The sequence below is a fragment of the Capsicum annuum genome, chromosome 11, assembly GCF_002878395.1.
Source record: "Capsicum annuum cultivar UCD-10X-F1 chromosome 11, UCD10Xv1.1, whole genome shotgun sequence".
In the NCBI taxonomy this organism is placed as follows: Eukaryota; Viridiplantae; Streptophyta; class Magnoliopsida; order Solanales; family Solanaceae; genus Capsicum; species Capsicum annuum.
This window is the reverse complement of record NC_061121.1, coordinates 35009196-35027782: the sequence shown is the minus strand read 5'-3', so window position 1 is coordinate 35027782 and position 18587 is coordinate 35009196. Positions and strand designations below refer to the sequence as shown.

The following is an 18587-nucleotide window of genomic DNA, read 5'->3' as shown; positions in this document are numbered from 1 at the left end:
ATATTTGGGATGGCTAGTTGCCTTGTTGGTTTTAGCTATACCTTGTTTTCTCTCCTATTCGTGCGACTAACACGCACCGGGGCCCTTTAAGCAGGGGAAACTAAACCCATATAGCCTATGGGTGCCTTTAGGATAGATAGAGCTACACAGTACAAGATAATGGTTTTAAATCTCATACTTAAACCTTGTTCCCTATCCCGACATCTTATATATGTATGTACTAATGTGTGCATGTGGTTTTAACTGATTTTGGACATGACATTATTTTATCACTTTTCCTGATTTAGATGTCAGTGCTTATCCCACTGACTGTCCTAGGACATTATATTATTTCATAATGAAGTACACGAAGATACTTCTGTTACCCCTGTGCAGCGTTAGGTAGATTAGCACGTAAGTTGAGTTGCTGTGAAAGTGGTGAGCCTCCATCCTTTGAAAGACCTTATCATTTCCTTATTCTTTCGTTATTGATTCAGTACTTTTGGATTCTTTTTATCACAGTTGAGGGCATGTCTCGATCTATCTGGTATTTTGATTTTAGAGGCTATTATGGACAGATGTGGGTTGGTTGGTCATTGTTTGACGCTTAGTTTTCATAGATTTATCTATTCTTCTTTTATAATTATATTAATTGTCTTCCGCATCATCTTTATAATTATTTTTATGCTCATGATGTTAGGCGATGGGGGTGGTCTCCGGTCCATGGTAGACTTGAGATACCCATCACAGCCGGGACCTGGTTCGGGTTGTGACAACACTCCTCCTTGTTAGTGAAGTAAGAAGAAGATAAACCTTATGCTGTTGTTGCCATCACTCCCGCAGCTCGGCTTCAATTTTGACTTCGACTTCAGATTTAGATGTGGATAATATGGGAGAAAGAAATATTCTTGTGCTTAAGTATAGAAGCACTCCTATTTGTTATTAGTGAAGTAAGAAGAAGACAAGCCTCATGCTGTTATTATCGTCACTCGCTCGACTCGACTTCATCTTCAGTTTCGGCTTTGACTTCGACGTCAGATTTGAATTTGGATTCAAATTTGTCAAATGATCGAGAGACTATCTTTTTGGACAAGATTTATTTGAAACTTGAGTATTAATAATTTTTAAATCCAAAACTATGATACAAAATTTTTCACCATTTATGAATGCACACGAGCATGTGTAGAAAAATATCAAAACACACATTGATGGGAATTGATCCTTCATTTCACTATTTGAAAATGAAAATGGGACTTGTGGACTTATCTGACCATGTGTGGGTGCATCTACCAGCGCACATGCCAACACATGTCACCTTCAACTTTTTGTTGTAGAGTTGGGTGATGTACGACCGCATATGACGGTGTGCAGACGCAATAGGTCCGCATATAGACCAGTTGTTCGAAAAAAATGCAACTCTTCACAAATCATTACTTTTTTCTAAAGCAACACATTTTGGCTATAAATATTTGATTTTTCCTCAGGTATTGACACGAAATTTTGAAGAGTAAACTCTTTTTTATTTTTACAAAAACTCAAGTGTGATTTGCCACCATTGGTGCGTTTGAAATTCGGCGAATTTGAGGTACCACTATTCGACAGAAGTGATTCATTTTATCTTGAGAAGATAGATTTCATACCCTCAGATACTTGAGGGAAATAATTTTCTTAAGGACACACCAAGAAATCAGTGGATTTGAATCTACTTATCTCCGTCTCTTTCTTGCCTGTTTTTCTAGTTTCCATAAAATAGTTTGAACTTCTCATAAGTTGTTGTGAACTTATTATTGAAGTGCTTAGTTTAAATACAAATTTTATTTAGCCTGAAAATAACATATTATGCTACCTGAATCTAAACAAGAACCTGAGGAAAATGCAGAGAAGGGAAATATATAAAGAGGAGCCGGATTCGAATATGTTATAGGCATTTACAGATGCTTGACAATACTTAATGGATCGTGAAACTTACCACTTACGTTATGTCCACAGATACATGTGTGTAGCATGCCTCCAATCTACTCATTTATACAATTAATGTTGTAGCAAGCTAGCCATGAGCCATCAACACTTGTTCCCTAGCTAATTAATGCCCATGGGTTTTCTTCTGTTCTCTTTTGCAATTACTGAATTATGTTGTTTTTGGATTGTTGCAGATAATTATTTTTATGGTCGATTTATTGAAAACTCATCTCAGTTTTGTGATTAGAGTTAGTATTCTGAGGCATTGTCGAAAATACGTCCTAGTGATGTCTAATTTGATCGAGTCATTGGATTGATACTGTCATTATCACTTATTAGCCGTTCATACAAGAAAGACACAATACATAAACATAAACATAAACTTTAACTTACCTGAAATCATATTTATGACCTCTAATTTTGGGTGTGCACAAGTACAACCTCAAACTTGTATAAAGTTGAACAAGTAGATACATATGTCCTATGTGCCATCTTATGTGGTCAATTCTTGTCCTACATGGCATCCTAGGTGTATTATGCCACATAGGACGTATTTGTCTACTTGTTCAATTTTATACAAGTTTGAGGATCTACTTATACAAATCCAAAGTTGGAGGTAATAGATATAATTTGAGGTTAAGTTAAAGGGCATGTTTATGTATTATGCCTATAAGAAATTCTAATTTTTCTTGTTGATGTTACAGGTACTAACATCATACTCATATTTTATGGTACTTTTGTAAATTGTGTGCTTTATTTTGAACAAGTGTACCTATTCTTCTTTTTTAAATTTAAATTAAAGTCGTACAGGTGCTTTTAAATACAGTGGGTATAACCATCACTAAGATTTAAAAATATTCGGCCTCATTTTGCTTCTGAGTTAGTCAAGAATCGTGGAACATTACATTGGCCATAAAATAGCTGATGAGGATTGACACAATTCAAGTATAAAACATCAGTGTTGCATTTAATACCTCAATGCGAAGATATAATCGCATAATGAAATCTTCATGTCCTTCGCTGATGGGTGCATATCCCTGTAAGTTGTAGCAGAACAACACAAAACTTCAAGTTACGCAAAATAGAAAGAGGATGGGCGTACTAGGTTCCGGTGACATTCATGGATGGATGGTGGTTACATATCATTTAATAATGGGAAAAAGCATCATTTCCACTCTATATACAAGGAAAGTCAAGTCACACTTAAGCTACATAAGTGATTTATTATACACCTTAATTATATAAAAGTGATATTATTATCTCCCCGCGACCCCCCACTCTAAGGTGTGTATGTTACATTTATTTTAGGCGCGTCCAGCCTATCAAAATAACAAAAGTCGAAAAGTCAAATCCATACCTAAACTATATAAGTGACCTATTACACACCTTAACTATAAAAAAGTTATACTTTTTACTCTCTAGATCTGATGTGGAAAATACATAATTATTTATATAAAAAATGACGCGTTTAAATTAAAAATTAATGCAAAAAAAATTTTAAAAATTAAAATACTCCTCCCCCAACCCCCATCATCCATCTCCCGACCCCCACCCCTAAACAATCATCTTTTTCATCACCCCCCACCCCCAAACCATCGTCTTCTTCATCACCCCTACCTCGAAACTCCAACCCCAACCCCAAATCATCTTCTTCTTCATCACCCCCACCCCAACCAACACAGTTTCTTCATCACCCCACCTCCAAATTCCAACCTCATCCCCAAATAACACAATTCATCCTCCACCTTCATTGAATCAATATTAATTTCACAACGAACAAAATCAAATTATATTTGATGTTTAAACAGGCAAAATCAAATTTTATAAAAAAAAAAACATAAAATTTTGTAGAAAGGATGTTTTTCGGTAAATTCTCTTCAAAAAAGTCGGATTCATTGTCAACTTTCTCCTCTCTGTCTGTTAATTATTAATTCATCCAAAAATGGAGCTTGCTACCATATTAATTTATTTTTTTTTAAATTGTAGCTGAAAAATAAATAGAAAAAGTACGAAAATGCGTTGGCCATTATCATTTAAAACACAGAGGCCAACAGTCGAGTGACCATTTTTTGAAATAATAATGACCATTATAGCTGAGATTTTGTTTCTAAGAAAAGACGATGGGTTACGGATGAAGAACAATGTTAGAAGAAATTAATTGTTATGGTAATTTTATTGGTGGGATAAAGTTTATGGTGGTGAATATGGTGTAATGGAAGTAATGGAGGTTTTGGACATTGACAACAATGGAGGTTTTGGACATTGAAGAATAAGGAAAAAATAAATTAAAAAGAAAAAAGAAAAAAGAAAAAATTATGAAAATAATAAATTTATTATTTTTTCGGATTATGTTGACGTGACGCTGATGTGGCAGCGCGTGTAAAATACCACACCACATACAAGTGGTGTAATGCCTGACAGGGTGTTAAAAGTATCACTTTTTCTTATAGTTAAGGTGTGTAATAGGTCACTTATACAGTTTAAGTGTGAATTCGACTTTTCGACTCTAATTTGGGGTGAAAATGAAGTCGTTTCCCTTTAATAATTTGTTTTATTATATTATAATATATTATTTTGATAAATATAATTTTGAATAAATTGTATAATTTTTCACTATTACATAATACACGCATCAACAATGTCAAGAAAACACCCACAATATTATAAGGAAAAATTGGGTATGGAATAGAGTTATCAGAAGATAGGAAAAAAAAAAAGACAAGTTGAGCGATAGAATAAGATTAGTAAATAATAAGCTAAGATAATTTTATGAGGAAAAAGGACGACGCGATCACCCCAAATTAGTCGTTACATAAAATAGACTGAACTATTCATCGCAACATAACAGTAAATTTTATGATTATGTAAAATTTAAGCAATAATTAAAACAAATATGGTATTTAAGATGACATTACAATATGAGTAATAGGTAACAACCATCCGATCAAGGGGTTAGTCGCAAGTATTTGGTTTAACTTTTTGTGGAAAATGTCACTCCTTCCGTTTAAAAAAGAATGACTCATTATAATTTGACACGGAATCAAAGAAATTTTTTTAGATTTTGTGGTTTTAAATTGAAGTTACATCAAAGGTATCAAAATATCATTTAATTTATCGATCTTAAACATATCATGTGAAAAGTTGAAATAAAAATATTACAAAAAAAGGAAAGTGTTTTTCTTTTTTAAACGAATTAAAAAATAAAGTAGGTCATTCTTTATGGAAAAAAGAAAAGAATATTTACTTAGGGCCCGTTTGGCCATGGATATTTTTTTCTTTTTTTCAAAAAAAATTTTCGGAGTTGAAAATTATGGTGTTTGGCCATGAAGCTTTGAAAAACAATTCTAGAATAAAATTCCGAAAATGGAAAATAACTTTTTGTTGTTTTCCCTTTTTTCTACTTCCAATTTCAACTTCCATTATTACATATAACTCCAATCTTTAAATTTTATACAAACTACTCTTATTAACTAAATTTCGTAATTTTTTTGAAAAGATCACATTCAATAAAATAATTAATTCAAGTGAAAATAATTAAGAATTTTCATCAACAAATTTAAGAATATATAAAATATATATATATATATCAATCATATTTATCAAAATATATTTTTCTCTATTTAATCGATTATAGTTAGATAACTTGTGATATTTTTATTCAAATTTTAGAAGAATAACAATCATTATAATTAATTTGTTGTTAATTATTTTATCAATTGAAAACATAAAAATTATTTTCTCAATATTTGGTTGTATATTAGTAGATAAATTAGTAGTTGGGTGATTTTGATAATTTTTAAAAGTTGAGGGCATAAAATCATAATTAAAAAAGATTTTTCAAAATTCTGAAATTTTATTTATTTTTTTTTTTAAGAAGACATGAGCAAACATAACTCCGACTCCAACTCCAACTCCGAAAAAGGTAATTTCATTGGCCAAACGGCTACTTAATATAAATGGCAATGGGAAAGGGTGGCAGACCAAATACCCGGTATACACAAGTAATGTTCGTGCGTGCATAGCACCAGCGTTATGACATGAAACAGAGACGAGAACGAAACACGATAGAAATAGATAAGAATAAGAAGCATGAATATATACCTGAAGATCATTAGTGGAATGGCACCAGATCTTTGTGATGGTATCACGAAGTTTGCCAAAGGCGAAGAGTATGGCACAGCTGAAGTAGGTGGTTAAAGCTGTAAAGTATGGTATATTACTCACCATTTCTTCAACTGTTGGAAAATTAAGGAAGAATAAAGGATATCCATAAGGAGGAAATGGAAGAGTTAAGAAGATGCGTCTAGTTGACTTTATTATACGTGCATCTTACTCTTTTGCTTAATTGTCCCATCACGGCCAGAGAAGTTCTTCCAATTTCCCCCCTTTAAACTATTTAATAGACCTATTACTTGAGCAACCATATTACGAAATAGGTACCTAAATATTTTAAAGTTTTATGAATCAGCCAACCTGGTTCTTGCGTATTAACGTTTGCGGGGAACACATTGAACTGATCAAGTGAAGTCTTTGCGGCCGAACACGCACGTTAGGGTAATGCCACCATCAAGTAATAAAGTGATTAAAACTCGAAAGTCGAATCCACAGAGCCTGTGATTAACTGTCAACAAAATTAAACTAATATAGTAAGGGGTCGTTTGGTTGAGAATGTAGTTATTTTTGTAGGGGGGTGCGGAGTAGGCTCGGTAACTTTATTAGAAAATAAATAGTTATTAAGTGATAAGTATTTATTTTTAAGTAGATTATTTCGTGTATATTATTGGTTGGTTTAATTTTCATTTTTATCTTCTTGACTTAAGATGTTTTATTAATTCATATTCTAAATTGGATATTATCGTAATTAAATTATCTAATGTTTTAGGATCTTCGTTAGTACTATATAATCTTTTGTATTCTAGGTATAAACTATATAGTTTAGTTTCGATATCTTTTAATGATTTATTCTTTTCGTAAGATGTATTCATTAATTTGTGTAGTTTATTATTTTATCCCATTGAAATTTTAGCAATTTCTGTGTAGTATTTTATTCTAACTTTGCTATATTCAATGCGTAGGTTTATGTTCTTTATCTGATTAACTAGTATTTGTTGTTCATGTATATGTAATTTTTCATCTGTATTAAATAATTTTTCATATGTATTAAATAAATCATTATCTGTATCTTCTTTTTCTAAGGTTAATTTCATTTTAAGTAATTTTTCTTCTAGTTATCTTTTTTCTATTTCAAATTGATTTCTGTAATTAACTTCTTCATATATCCAATTTTGTCTTTCTCTAATTTGTTTTATATATTCTAACATTTATTTATTCTGAATAGTATCCATCTGAATCTAAGTAATATTGATGTTCATAATATATGTGTAAGTTTTCTATACTGTTTAATAATTCTTCCTCTTTATAATCTTGTAATTTTTCCCATATTATTTTCTTTATGTCTATAATTTCTATATTTCTAAGTATATATAAAACAAGTATTTTAATATCATCTGTCATTTAAGTTCGATTAAATGCTTTTTCATAATATTTTCTAGTTGTTTGTTTCTTGCATATTTTCATTAAGGAATTCTATATGTTTTATATAGTTAGTTTCCATGTATTTGTCTAAATTTGTTTTCATTTGTTTTTCTACTAATTGCATATTTTTCATATCTTTTTTTCAAAATTCTAGATATATGTGATTTATTATAGTTGATGTGTACGTAAGTATTTATAAGAGTAATTAGGTATGTGTGGTATGTAATTTATTCTAGCTATATAATCTTTACCGAATATTTTTTCTAATATGATTTTTCTTATATCTATTATTCCTATATCCTTAATCACATACAAAATAAATATTTTAAATTTATCTACCATTACATCAGATCAATAATTATTCATTTTCATAAAATTGCTATTTTCAAAATATTCCCTTCAATCATATACATAACAAAATATGGTCATCTTAGATTACTATATACTAGATTATTCTTAAATAACATGTTCTTTGGTCACTATTAGCATGATAATCTAGATACTTTTTCCTTAAACAACGCCTCTACTCTGGTTACTCCCCACCACGGCTTCTTGCCTCATTGGTTTCACCTTTAGGATGACATAGTTCTTAGGGATTTTTCTCCTTTTCCACTTTGCTAATAAACTTCTTAACATATTATTCTTCGAATAATTCTACTATAAAGTAACTAACATGAATTTATTTTATCATACCATGATTGTTGGGAATTATGAATTTAACTATTCATAATCATAAATAAATATACCTTTTCGGGTAGGTTTGATATTTCTAAGCTTTGTTCCTCTATAGCTTTTTCCATTGAAATATACCTGTTTTTTAATAACTAAGCAAAATATTTGTTGTGGACTAGAGAGAGTATTTGTGCTTCAACTCATGAAGGCTTGCCTTGCAATGCCTTCAGTTCATCTTATTTATAGACTGAAACTTTATAAGAGTATTCCTATTTTTACACGTTTCTAAAAAGTCTTTTAAAAAATTATCAACCTAATCTATTTTACTTTACAAAAGTCTTCTAATAAGACAAAAGTTATTAATTCCTAGACTAATAATAGTCAAAAACCTATACAAAAGATTCCAAGAATTTACGTAAAGCAAATTGTGAAAGTTTACATGTCGTTTTCACAATTTAATAGTTTGTCTTCTATTATTACTCCGTTGATATCTTCACTTTGTCGTATCTGCTGCTTTTTCATATCTCCATTATTGCTTCTTATCTTGTATCTTGCAGCTGATGTTCTTATCTTCTTGGTTGATTTTTCTTCTATTCTAGCTGAACTTCTGGGATATCATTATCTCCTCCATTACATTTTGAACATTTATGATCTGGATATTTATGTCCAATTGTCTTGCAATATCTGGTTAATAATTCTTCTGAAATAAATTTTTCTCTGATAGCTCTGGCGATAGGTTCTGTCTCTGGTTTGAGCGACGTCAGAATCCATTGCCTAATAGTTTCCATATCTATTTCTTGTAATTCCTTTGAATTTGAATATATTAGTACATGATTTCTTGAATAATAACTCCATATGGGATTTTGGTTGCGGTATGTGTTTGCTAGCTCTTGCAAAATTGTAGATAGTCCGATAATCCTCTTATTCGCATAAAATTTTGGTATCTCAATTCTAGGTATTTCTGGTTGTGGAATAATATCTTGTGGTATAATCATATCTCGTGTCATTCTAATATTTACAACTTGTATGAGTTTTTTAACTTCATCATATAATATCTCTATTGGTGCCGTGTAAATTTTTTTATAAAAAATAGGGTACCTTTGGTTATTTTCTTAAAAATGCTAAATGCTTCATATATTTTCGGTATAGTGGATATCTCATTTCCGTCAGAGGTATATACAATACTAAGTAGTCCATATTCATAACAAGTTTTAACTAGACTTGGTTTGGTTTTAGGTAAAGCAATTTGCTTATTGTATCCGGTCAATCTTTGGGTTATATAGTTTGTATCTGGTTCTTCGATGTTTATAGCTCTGGGGTTAGTATTTAAAAAGGTTAGTACATTGTAGATATTTTCTATATATGTTTGGGCTGTGTAGTTGTAGGTCTTTTTGTCTTGGTTTAAACTATCTCGGTATGTGGTAATTTGTGGGGGTATAAACATGGGATCTTTTGATGTATTTGGAATATATGGTTTATCAAATAGCTTGTTTGGGTTTATATTTGTGTTTTTCCTAACTCCTTTGCTTGTACCTGCAAAAGCTGATTGGTAACCGTTATGGGTTTTAAGGAGTGCCCCAACGTCTCTTTCTAGCTCTGGAATTTTAATATTTTCCGATCGACATAGCTCTGTGCACTGCTGAGTTATCTGATTTGTAGCTATAGACTTCAGTTTATCTTCATTAGTCTTTAGCTTTTCTATTTCATTACCCATACTATCCACTTTTATTGAAAGCGTAGTTGGGGTTTTGAATATCTTTTCTAAAGCATGATCTTCTATTATATCAGTCTATATAGCTTTGTCTTGATATGTAGTCTGCAATAACATTTTTGTTAGTAATAATTACTTCAATTGTAAATGTAAAATTAATATATTCAAGACTAGTCTCCGAATCTCTTTTGTTGTAACTGAATTTTATATTTTCTTTGTTAACCACCAACGTACTTGTGTATTATCTGTTCGTACAATAAGCTTGTTATATACAATATATGGCTCAAATGCTAATAAACATTTATATAATGAGCATAATTCTTTTCTATTTATTTCCCATTTTATTTTTGTTTCATTAAACGTACCTGAGTAGTATCTACAATGGTGTTCTAATTTTTTTCCTACATATCTATATTTAAGTACTCCTCCATAACTACATTCACTAGCATCTGCTTCTACTATATATATAAATTTTCTATTTTCATCTGGAAATTGTAATTTTGGTAATTCTTTACAAAGTATTTTTATTTTCTGAACTTGTTTTTTATCTTCTTCGTTATAGTTATATTCTACATCCTTTTTTATTTTTTTCTTTAATGGTTTTAAGTTTCCTGCTAATTTTGGAACATATTCTCTTACTTGGTTTACTAATCCTAAAAATGATTGTAATTTCTTTTTTGTATCTAATTCTTATTTTGAATTTATTATTTTTTGTACTATATGTTGTTGCATTTTGACTCCACTTTTATCTATTTGTATTTCCAGAAATTCTATCTATTTTTTCATAATTTCTGCTTTCTTCTCACTTAAACTTATTCCTGATTTTTCTATTATATCTGTAAACTGTTCTAATAATTTTAAATGTTCTTCTTTAGTTTTTGTATATAATAGTATATCATCTATGTATACTATACAATTAGGTAGTTGTTTAAAATAACTATCCATAAAATGTTGATATCTACCTGGTGCATTTTTATATCCAAATGGTAGTACATTCCATTCATAAAATCCTTGTGGTACCGTAAAAACGATTAATTCCTTAGATTCTTCTTCTAACTTTAAATGGTAAAATCCTGATTTACAATCAAATTTACTAAAATAATTATATCCTTGTATTTGTCTTATTTTTAATATCTTATTTGGTATTGGGTAATTATAAGTCATTATTTTTGTATTTAAATTTTTATAATCAATAACCATCCTACTTTTTCCTCTTTTTTGTTCACTATGTTTATTTACTATAAATGCTGGGCTATTATGTTTACTATTACTTTTTTGTATATATTGTTTTTCTAATAATTCTTCTATATGCATTTTAAATTCTTTTAAATCATTAAAATTATATGTTAATGGTCTCTGGGTTATTATGCTGTTTTTATCTATTAATTCAATTTTGATAGTGGTTTTATGTTTTTTCCATCCTTTTAATGGATCTTCACTATATAATTATTCTAATTTTTTCTTAATTATTTCTATCTTATTTATTGAAAATATAGTTATTTCCTTTTTATTTATTGAAAACACGACCAATTCTATTGTATCTTCAGTATTTTTTATATTTTCTAATTTTTGTGTAATTTTTTCACTTCCTTTTATCCAATCAGTTTTCTTTCTTATTTTATTAATAACTCTTTTTGCTCTTACTTTCTGTTTACATGGTGTTGTAAACCACTAATCTGTTCTAGTTATTATATGTGGGTATAATTTATCTAAAAACGGCATTCCTAAAAGTATATCTTTTGATGTTAGCTCATAATTATAGATTTCTTCTATTGTTAATATTTTATCTCATACTTGTGTTTTTACATTCTTAGCTTTATAAGTACTTAAGCTTCCTTCGTTATTAAATCCTTTAACTATTATTGGTGTTTTTAATTTATCCCATTTATTTTCTGATAAACAATTATATCTACATATATTAGCTTCTGCTCCTGTATCTATCATAGGCGTATAATATCTACTGTAATATCCTTATACTACTATCTTCATTAATACATATATTTTCATATCATGTTAGAGCTCTTCTTAGGAATAATCTTTCCCTATTATATGTTATCGATAATTGTGTATGTTCTATATTGTATGATTTTACTTGTTCTAGCCATTTAATTTCTAATATTATGTCTGTTTTTTGCATTTCTTCCTTTATTTCAAATTCTATTTTTATTTTTCTAACTCCTATTATTATTTCTTTTTCTGCTATATTTTTAGTGTTTATTAAGCTTCTTGGTATATCTGGGCATATATTATTATCAGATTTTATTTCCTCATTTTTGACTAAATATTTTGCTATATAATTTTCTTCTTGTCCTGTATTTAAGAGTATTAAATATTCCTTTTCATTTATTGTTCCTGTTATGTAATATTGATTTAAATTAACTATTGAACTTGTTTCATAACTTGTTCTTTTTGATAAATTTGATGATTCCGGTTTTTCATAAGCTATTCTTTTTGTTGTACTTATTCTATCATTTATTATTTCTAAATCTTCTTCTATGTCTATATTTCTTTAACTATAATCATTATTATCAATTGTTTTTATGAATTGTTCAAAAGAACTTTCTATTTGTATTTTATTAATTTTATTTTTTCCCGTTATTTTATGTTTTGTTGTTAATACATATAGATTTTTACATCTTGCTGTAAATATTTTACTTCCTGGGGTTAGTTCTATTCTTGATATTTTCCAATATAATACTAATAATTTATTTATATTTTTATCTGCTATTGCTACTGAATAATTTGCACTTATTATAAATTTAAATTTTTGGTATATTAAATTTCCTTTAATCGCAGTTATTATACTTTTTTCTATAGGTCTTATAATCCTATTATCTGCTAAATATAATTCTATTGGTGTATCTATTCCTTCTCTAAAACATGCTTTTATTAATATTTCTGTACCTCCAAGGTGTACATATTTTATTAGGTCTCCTCTACTTTTTATATCGTTTGTTTCTTTATTAATTAACCTTTTTGTTACTAGTGGTATACTAGCTTTACCTTTTGCATATCTGCAGTCTATTACATGTTCCTTTTGACTTACTACGTAATATTCTTCCGTTTTCCTAGTAAATATATTTTTTATTGTTGGTATTTTAAATATTTTTTCTACACTTAAGTCTAACTCTTTTCCTTTTATTTCATCAAATACATAGTTATCAAATATTATTTTTTGATCTGTTCCTTCGTCATTTAAATATTCTTCTTTTGTTATTATTTTTATATCTTCTTCAGTCATTTGGTTTATTTGTATATCTTCTTCAGTCATTTAATTCGTCTAATTCACTATCTATTTCATTATCTGGTTCATTCTCTGAAATTTCATATATACTATTTTCACTTTCTAATTCGTAATCTATATAATTTATTTGCATATATTCTGTATTTTCTATTTTTATTTATGATATTTGTTTATTTTTTGGGTTTTTAGGTAATTTACAATCTCTAGCTAAATGTCCTAATTTTTCGCAATTATAACAAGTACATTCCTTTATAGATTTCTTTTTCCTATATGGTCTTTTATGTTTATAATTTTTTACATAATATTTTTTTCTTGGTTTCTTATACTTATATGTTGATTTTTTGTATTTCTTATATTTCTTATGCCTTTTTCTTTTCTTATAATATCTTTCTTCGCATCCAAATTGAGGTGCTATTTTATCTTTGCAACATGCTAACTTTCTTATTAATGTTTTTTTTCATTTTTATTTCTTCTCTATATTTTTCACATAGGTTTCTATACCATTGTTGTAAAAACTTTATTCTTGCTCCTAGAGTATCTACTATTTTTGCTTCATCCCAACATTTTATTATTTTTGAACTAAATGGTTCAGGTAATTTACTAAAATATAATTTTCTTGTTTCTTTACTTTCTTCTGTATTATATGCTCCTTTATAATGATACTCTTTAAATGCGCAAGTATATTCATCTATGTAGCACATATTACATATTGCTAATTTTAACATTAAATTCATATTTGTATCTTTCTCTTCATGTTGTTCTTCTTCTGTTGTTGTCATGCTACTAAATTCATCTTTTATAGTTGTTTCATATTTTTTTAACAATTCTATAGGAGTTAGTTTAGTTGTGATTGTTGATGATGTTCCTTCTGTGGGTTTGTCAGTTCTTAATACTCTTTTACTATTTTCAGTTAGATTTAAAAACCATAATTTCACTGTTCCTACTAGTGTTCTTTTTATATATTCTGGTGCATCTATTACATTTATATTATTATCTAATAATTGTTTTGTCATATATCATATCCATAATTGTATTGTTTTTTCTGTATCTATTACACAATCTAAGTCTAAAAAGTTATAATTTTTATTAACTATTTGTTTTGGTGTCCATTTGTTATATTCATTCTTTAGATTATATCTTTTAAACTTATTCTTATAATATGTAGGTTTTCTTATTTCTGATGTTCTAGGTATTATATTTTCATCTTCTTTTTTATCAAGAGTGTTTATTTCCGTGTTTATATTTTCTAAGTTTTCTTCATTAATTACTTCTTGTTTTCCATTGATTCCTAAATTTTTTGTATTTGTTAAGATTTCTGTATATGTTTCACTATCTTTCGAATTATAATTATCTGTTTCTTCAACATCTATTGTATTAATTTCTAATTCCTTGGTTTCTATTTCTTTATTGTCTATTTTTAATTTTTCTTTAAATTGATTTATCTCATTTAATAATTTTGTTCTTTATCTTTTTCTTTTTTTTCTTTCTGTTTTTTTTCATACAGATCTTTTAGCATTTGTAGTTCTTTTTCTAATTCAATAATCCTACTATTTTTAGTTTCTTCTATTTTTCGTATTTCTTCTGTAGTTTTTTTTTAATTTATTTTTTCTATTTCCCTTTTTCTATCCATTTCTTCGTTTTCTTTTTCTATTCTCACCATAACTGTCAATTTATCTTCTAATTTTAATTCTTCTTTTTCTAGCATTAAATATAAATGTTCACCTATTTTCTCATATCTTCTTCCTAGATTAGAAAATACTATTTTTATTTTTAATCCTTCGTGATTTTCATATATTTTTTCATCTATTATAAATTCTTCTTTGTTCATTTTATTGTAAATAGTTCATATATATATATATATATATATATATATATATATATATATATATATATTCTAAACTATCTATTTATGATTCTAAATTTGATATTTCATCTTTTTGTACATTTATTGAGTTTTTACGAACTCCGGCAAATATATTATAATGTAGTCTTTCTATTCTTATTTTTAATTCTATACATTTTTTAGAAATAATTTGTTTTAATTCTTTGTATTTTTGTACTTTATTCATTTAAACCATATTTATAATATTTTGGTGGGTATCTAAATCTGATTTTATCATAATTAGGTGGTATGTGTCTCATTCTTCTAGATTTTAAATGGATTATTACTTTTGTTTCAATACTAGATATTAAGGTAATTAGGTAGGCTAATCTTTGTGGGTTTTCTTTTATTTTATTTAGAGTTATATATTCTGAATAATTACTAATTAAAGATTCTTTAATTTTTCTAAAAGTTTCTCTGTTTTTAAATGGTCTTCTCATAATTAATCAGTATAAATTAATCTCAAGTAAATCTAATCTAAATTTAAACATATATGCTACTTCCGTATTATTTTTAAATAACTGGGCTTTGATACCATTTGTAGGGGGTGCGGATTAGGCGGATCCAAGATTTTAAGTTTGTGGATTCCCAATAAAATAAAATATATAGTCGTTCTAAGGAGATTCAAACTGGGGTATAGCTTGTGAAGCATTTCTTCAAGCCCTTTTCGAACCAATAAGCTAACTAACAACTTTGTTTATGAGTTCCTCACTTATAATTCTTATATATTTAATATATTTTTAATATAATTAAAAGGTATACGAAAATGCTTGGGGGTTCGTGGGAACCCGCATTCATAGTGCTACATCCGTCCCTGGTTGTGCTGGGATAAGTTATGATGTGATAAGTTATATTAGGATTAATTATGTTGAGATTATTTTTTATTGAGTGTTTGGTTTGTTGTATTCAAAGTAATATGCATGGAATAATTTCTAAGAATAAATTAATTGATTACCAAAATACCCTCCATCTTATTTTTTTATATATATATATATTTCTTTTCAAGCTTTAAATATTTATTCTTACAAATAAAAATTTCATCTTATTTATTTTAATTTTTTTTTGTGTGTTCATTTTCATGATTATATCATGTGTATTTTAAAAATAGAACTTTCATCTTATTTAACTTTAATTTTTTTTGCATGTGCTTTCTCATGATTATGCCGTGTGTATTTAAAAAAAGCTCCTACTACATCTTATTTAGTTTGAAATAAAAACTTTCAAATTAAGTTTGTTAAAGTAAAAAAAAAAATTGTTGTTTATGTCATTTCATTTAAACACATATCACTCATATAATATAGAATATTAAAATTCATTTTAATTGATATATACAATATCAATTTCATGTGATTAAAAAACTATTCCCTCTGTCCCATTTTATGTGTCACCATTTGACTGGGCACGGAGTTTAAGAAATAAGAGAACTTGGTAAAGTTTACCAATTATCATTTATCAAAAATGTGTCAATATTTTTTATTTTTTAATTAAGTGGGACCAATAAGGGTAAAAGGGTAATTGTGCCTTTAAAAAGTTGCCAAATAAGGAAAGACGACACTTATTTTGGGACGGATTAAAAAGAAAATGATGACACATAATTTGGGACGGAGGGAGTATTTAATTTAAAATATGTAATTGAACAATGGAGTCGATTGTGAACTCGAATCACTCATATAATATAGTGAACAACATTTCAATTCAAATGCTTAACAATGGGTTATAACTACGACAAGGTCTGTGCTAGTTAATTAAATTTGTCTTTGGCTGAAAAATTAGTTATAAGAGACTTATATTGATTTGTGGGTTTGAGAGTAATTTAGGTTGTCGGTAAATATTACTCAACTGAAGATAGGTTAATTAAAACTCTAATAATTTTAATATTTATAAAAGTATTGAGGATTAATTCATTACAAATTTCATCATAAAACAAACACGATTTAACATTCATCTACATTTTATGCATTTATGAAAAGTTTTTAGTTTGTTATTCATCAAATGTTTAACATAAATGTAAAAAATATTAATATGCATAAAATATTCTTATATTTATTGACATATCTACCTATGTTATATAGTTTGTTAGCCATCCAGATGACCAAATTATATTTGGTTTATGTATATGGTTATGTCAGTATAATTTATGGATCGTCTAAAGTGGTTGAGTTAGATTGATTAATTAATTATGCACATACGTACGTACATAAAGTGGCCCGTGCATGAATATAGGTAGAGGTAATTTTGTCTTTTTATAAATTTATCTCAAGGATAAATTATGGTGAGATTGTTATCCCACCAATTGTGTGGATAACTTATTCCAGTATTATTTATTAGTCCCAGGATAAGCTATCCCGAATATTGTCAACCAAACATGCATTAAAATTTTTTATCCCGGGATTATTATTTTATCCCGGAATTATTTGCTTTAGCACCTCACACCAAACAACCTCTAAGAATTAAACAACCCCTAAGAATTATCTTTTCAGAAATAAAATTCCAATTTGTTACTATTATAAAGTGGGTCTTTGAATTGACTTACTTTTAGGTGTTTTTGGATTTTAAACATTTTTTTAGTTTGGGTGCTGTTTGAGATAGTTAAAAAAATATTTTTAAACACTTATTTTTAAGTTAAAAAGTATCAAAATAAGTCAAAAGTCAAAAGTCAAAAGTAGGGTAGTACCAACTTATGACTTATGACTTTTAGCTTATAAACTACTTTTTAAAAGTAAATCCAAACAAATAAAAAGAAAAGAACTAATAGCATTTACCCAAAAAAGAGTGGAATTTTATGTTAAAAATAATATGAAATTGATAAGTCCTCCTTTGGGGTTGGACACACGCTTTAATAGATTATTAATTCTTAGAAAATAAAAGATAATTTTTTCAACGTACTGTTAATTAAATTTATCTTTTTCTAGATTGACATTAATTATATTTTATCTAAACAAGATCCAATGTAGAAGAATATGCCCAATTATTCATGAAGAGTTAAACAAATCCTTACTTAGGGAAAAAGCAATAAGGCAAAAGGAATACTTATTTAGAAATAGACGGAGTACTGACATTATATTCTTCAATTGACTTAAGTAATTAGTTTATTTGGTTTATTGATTGACAAAGTTAATTTTACTCAAAATTTTCTATCGAACAGTTGGCTCTTATTCAAGTTAACCTAATTTTCTGGTGTCTAGTAGAGTAGAATTAACGATAATGTATTTATATCACATGTAAGTTGGAATACCCCAAACTTTCGGGATAAGAATTAGCCATTCTTAGCATGTAGTGATGTGAGACCTAACTCATTGATTTCTTAAGTATACCTAAGTGTTTACCAAATCTCTAGTATAATAAGAGTATTGAATGCGATTTGAGGTCATAAGAAGTCCCTAACACTAAGTTAAATTGAAAACTCCTTTTCTGACCAAGTTTTAGTGCAAGATTCATACAGGATCAATTTTAAACGATCATTAGTCCTTGTATATAAATACTTAGGTGGTCTATCGCCCACCAAATTAAAGGTATTTTAATATTCTTTCCAACGCATCTAATTCCTTGTTAATCCAATATTGGAGAATAACATTATTATCATTTTAGTGAAGCAATGTCAATCT

At 28.0% G+C, this 18587-nt stretch overlaps 1 protein-coding gene across 1 annotated transcript in view; it reads right to left on the bottom strand.

Annotated features, from left to right (window-relative positions):
• Positions 1-6334, bottom strand: part of LOC107848326 (long chain base biosynthesis protein 2a) — an 81969-nt gene extending 75635 nt beyond the window's left edge. The window contains exons 1-2 of the mRNA XM_047398715.1: positions 6040-6334; positions 2913-2975 (exon numbers count right to left, since the gene is read on the bottom strand). Of these exons, the coding sequence (XP_047254671.1) occupies positions 2913-2975; positions 6040-6050 (74 nt within the window). The 5' untranslated portion in view covers positions 6051-6334. The remainder of the gene's footprint in view (positions 1-2912; positions 2976-6039) is intronic.
• Positions 6335-18587: the final 12253 nt, after the last annotated feature.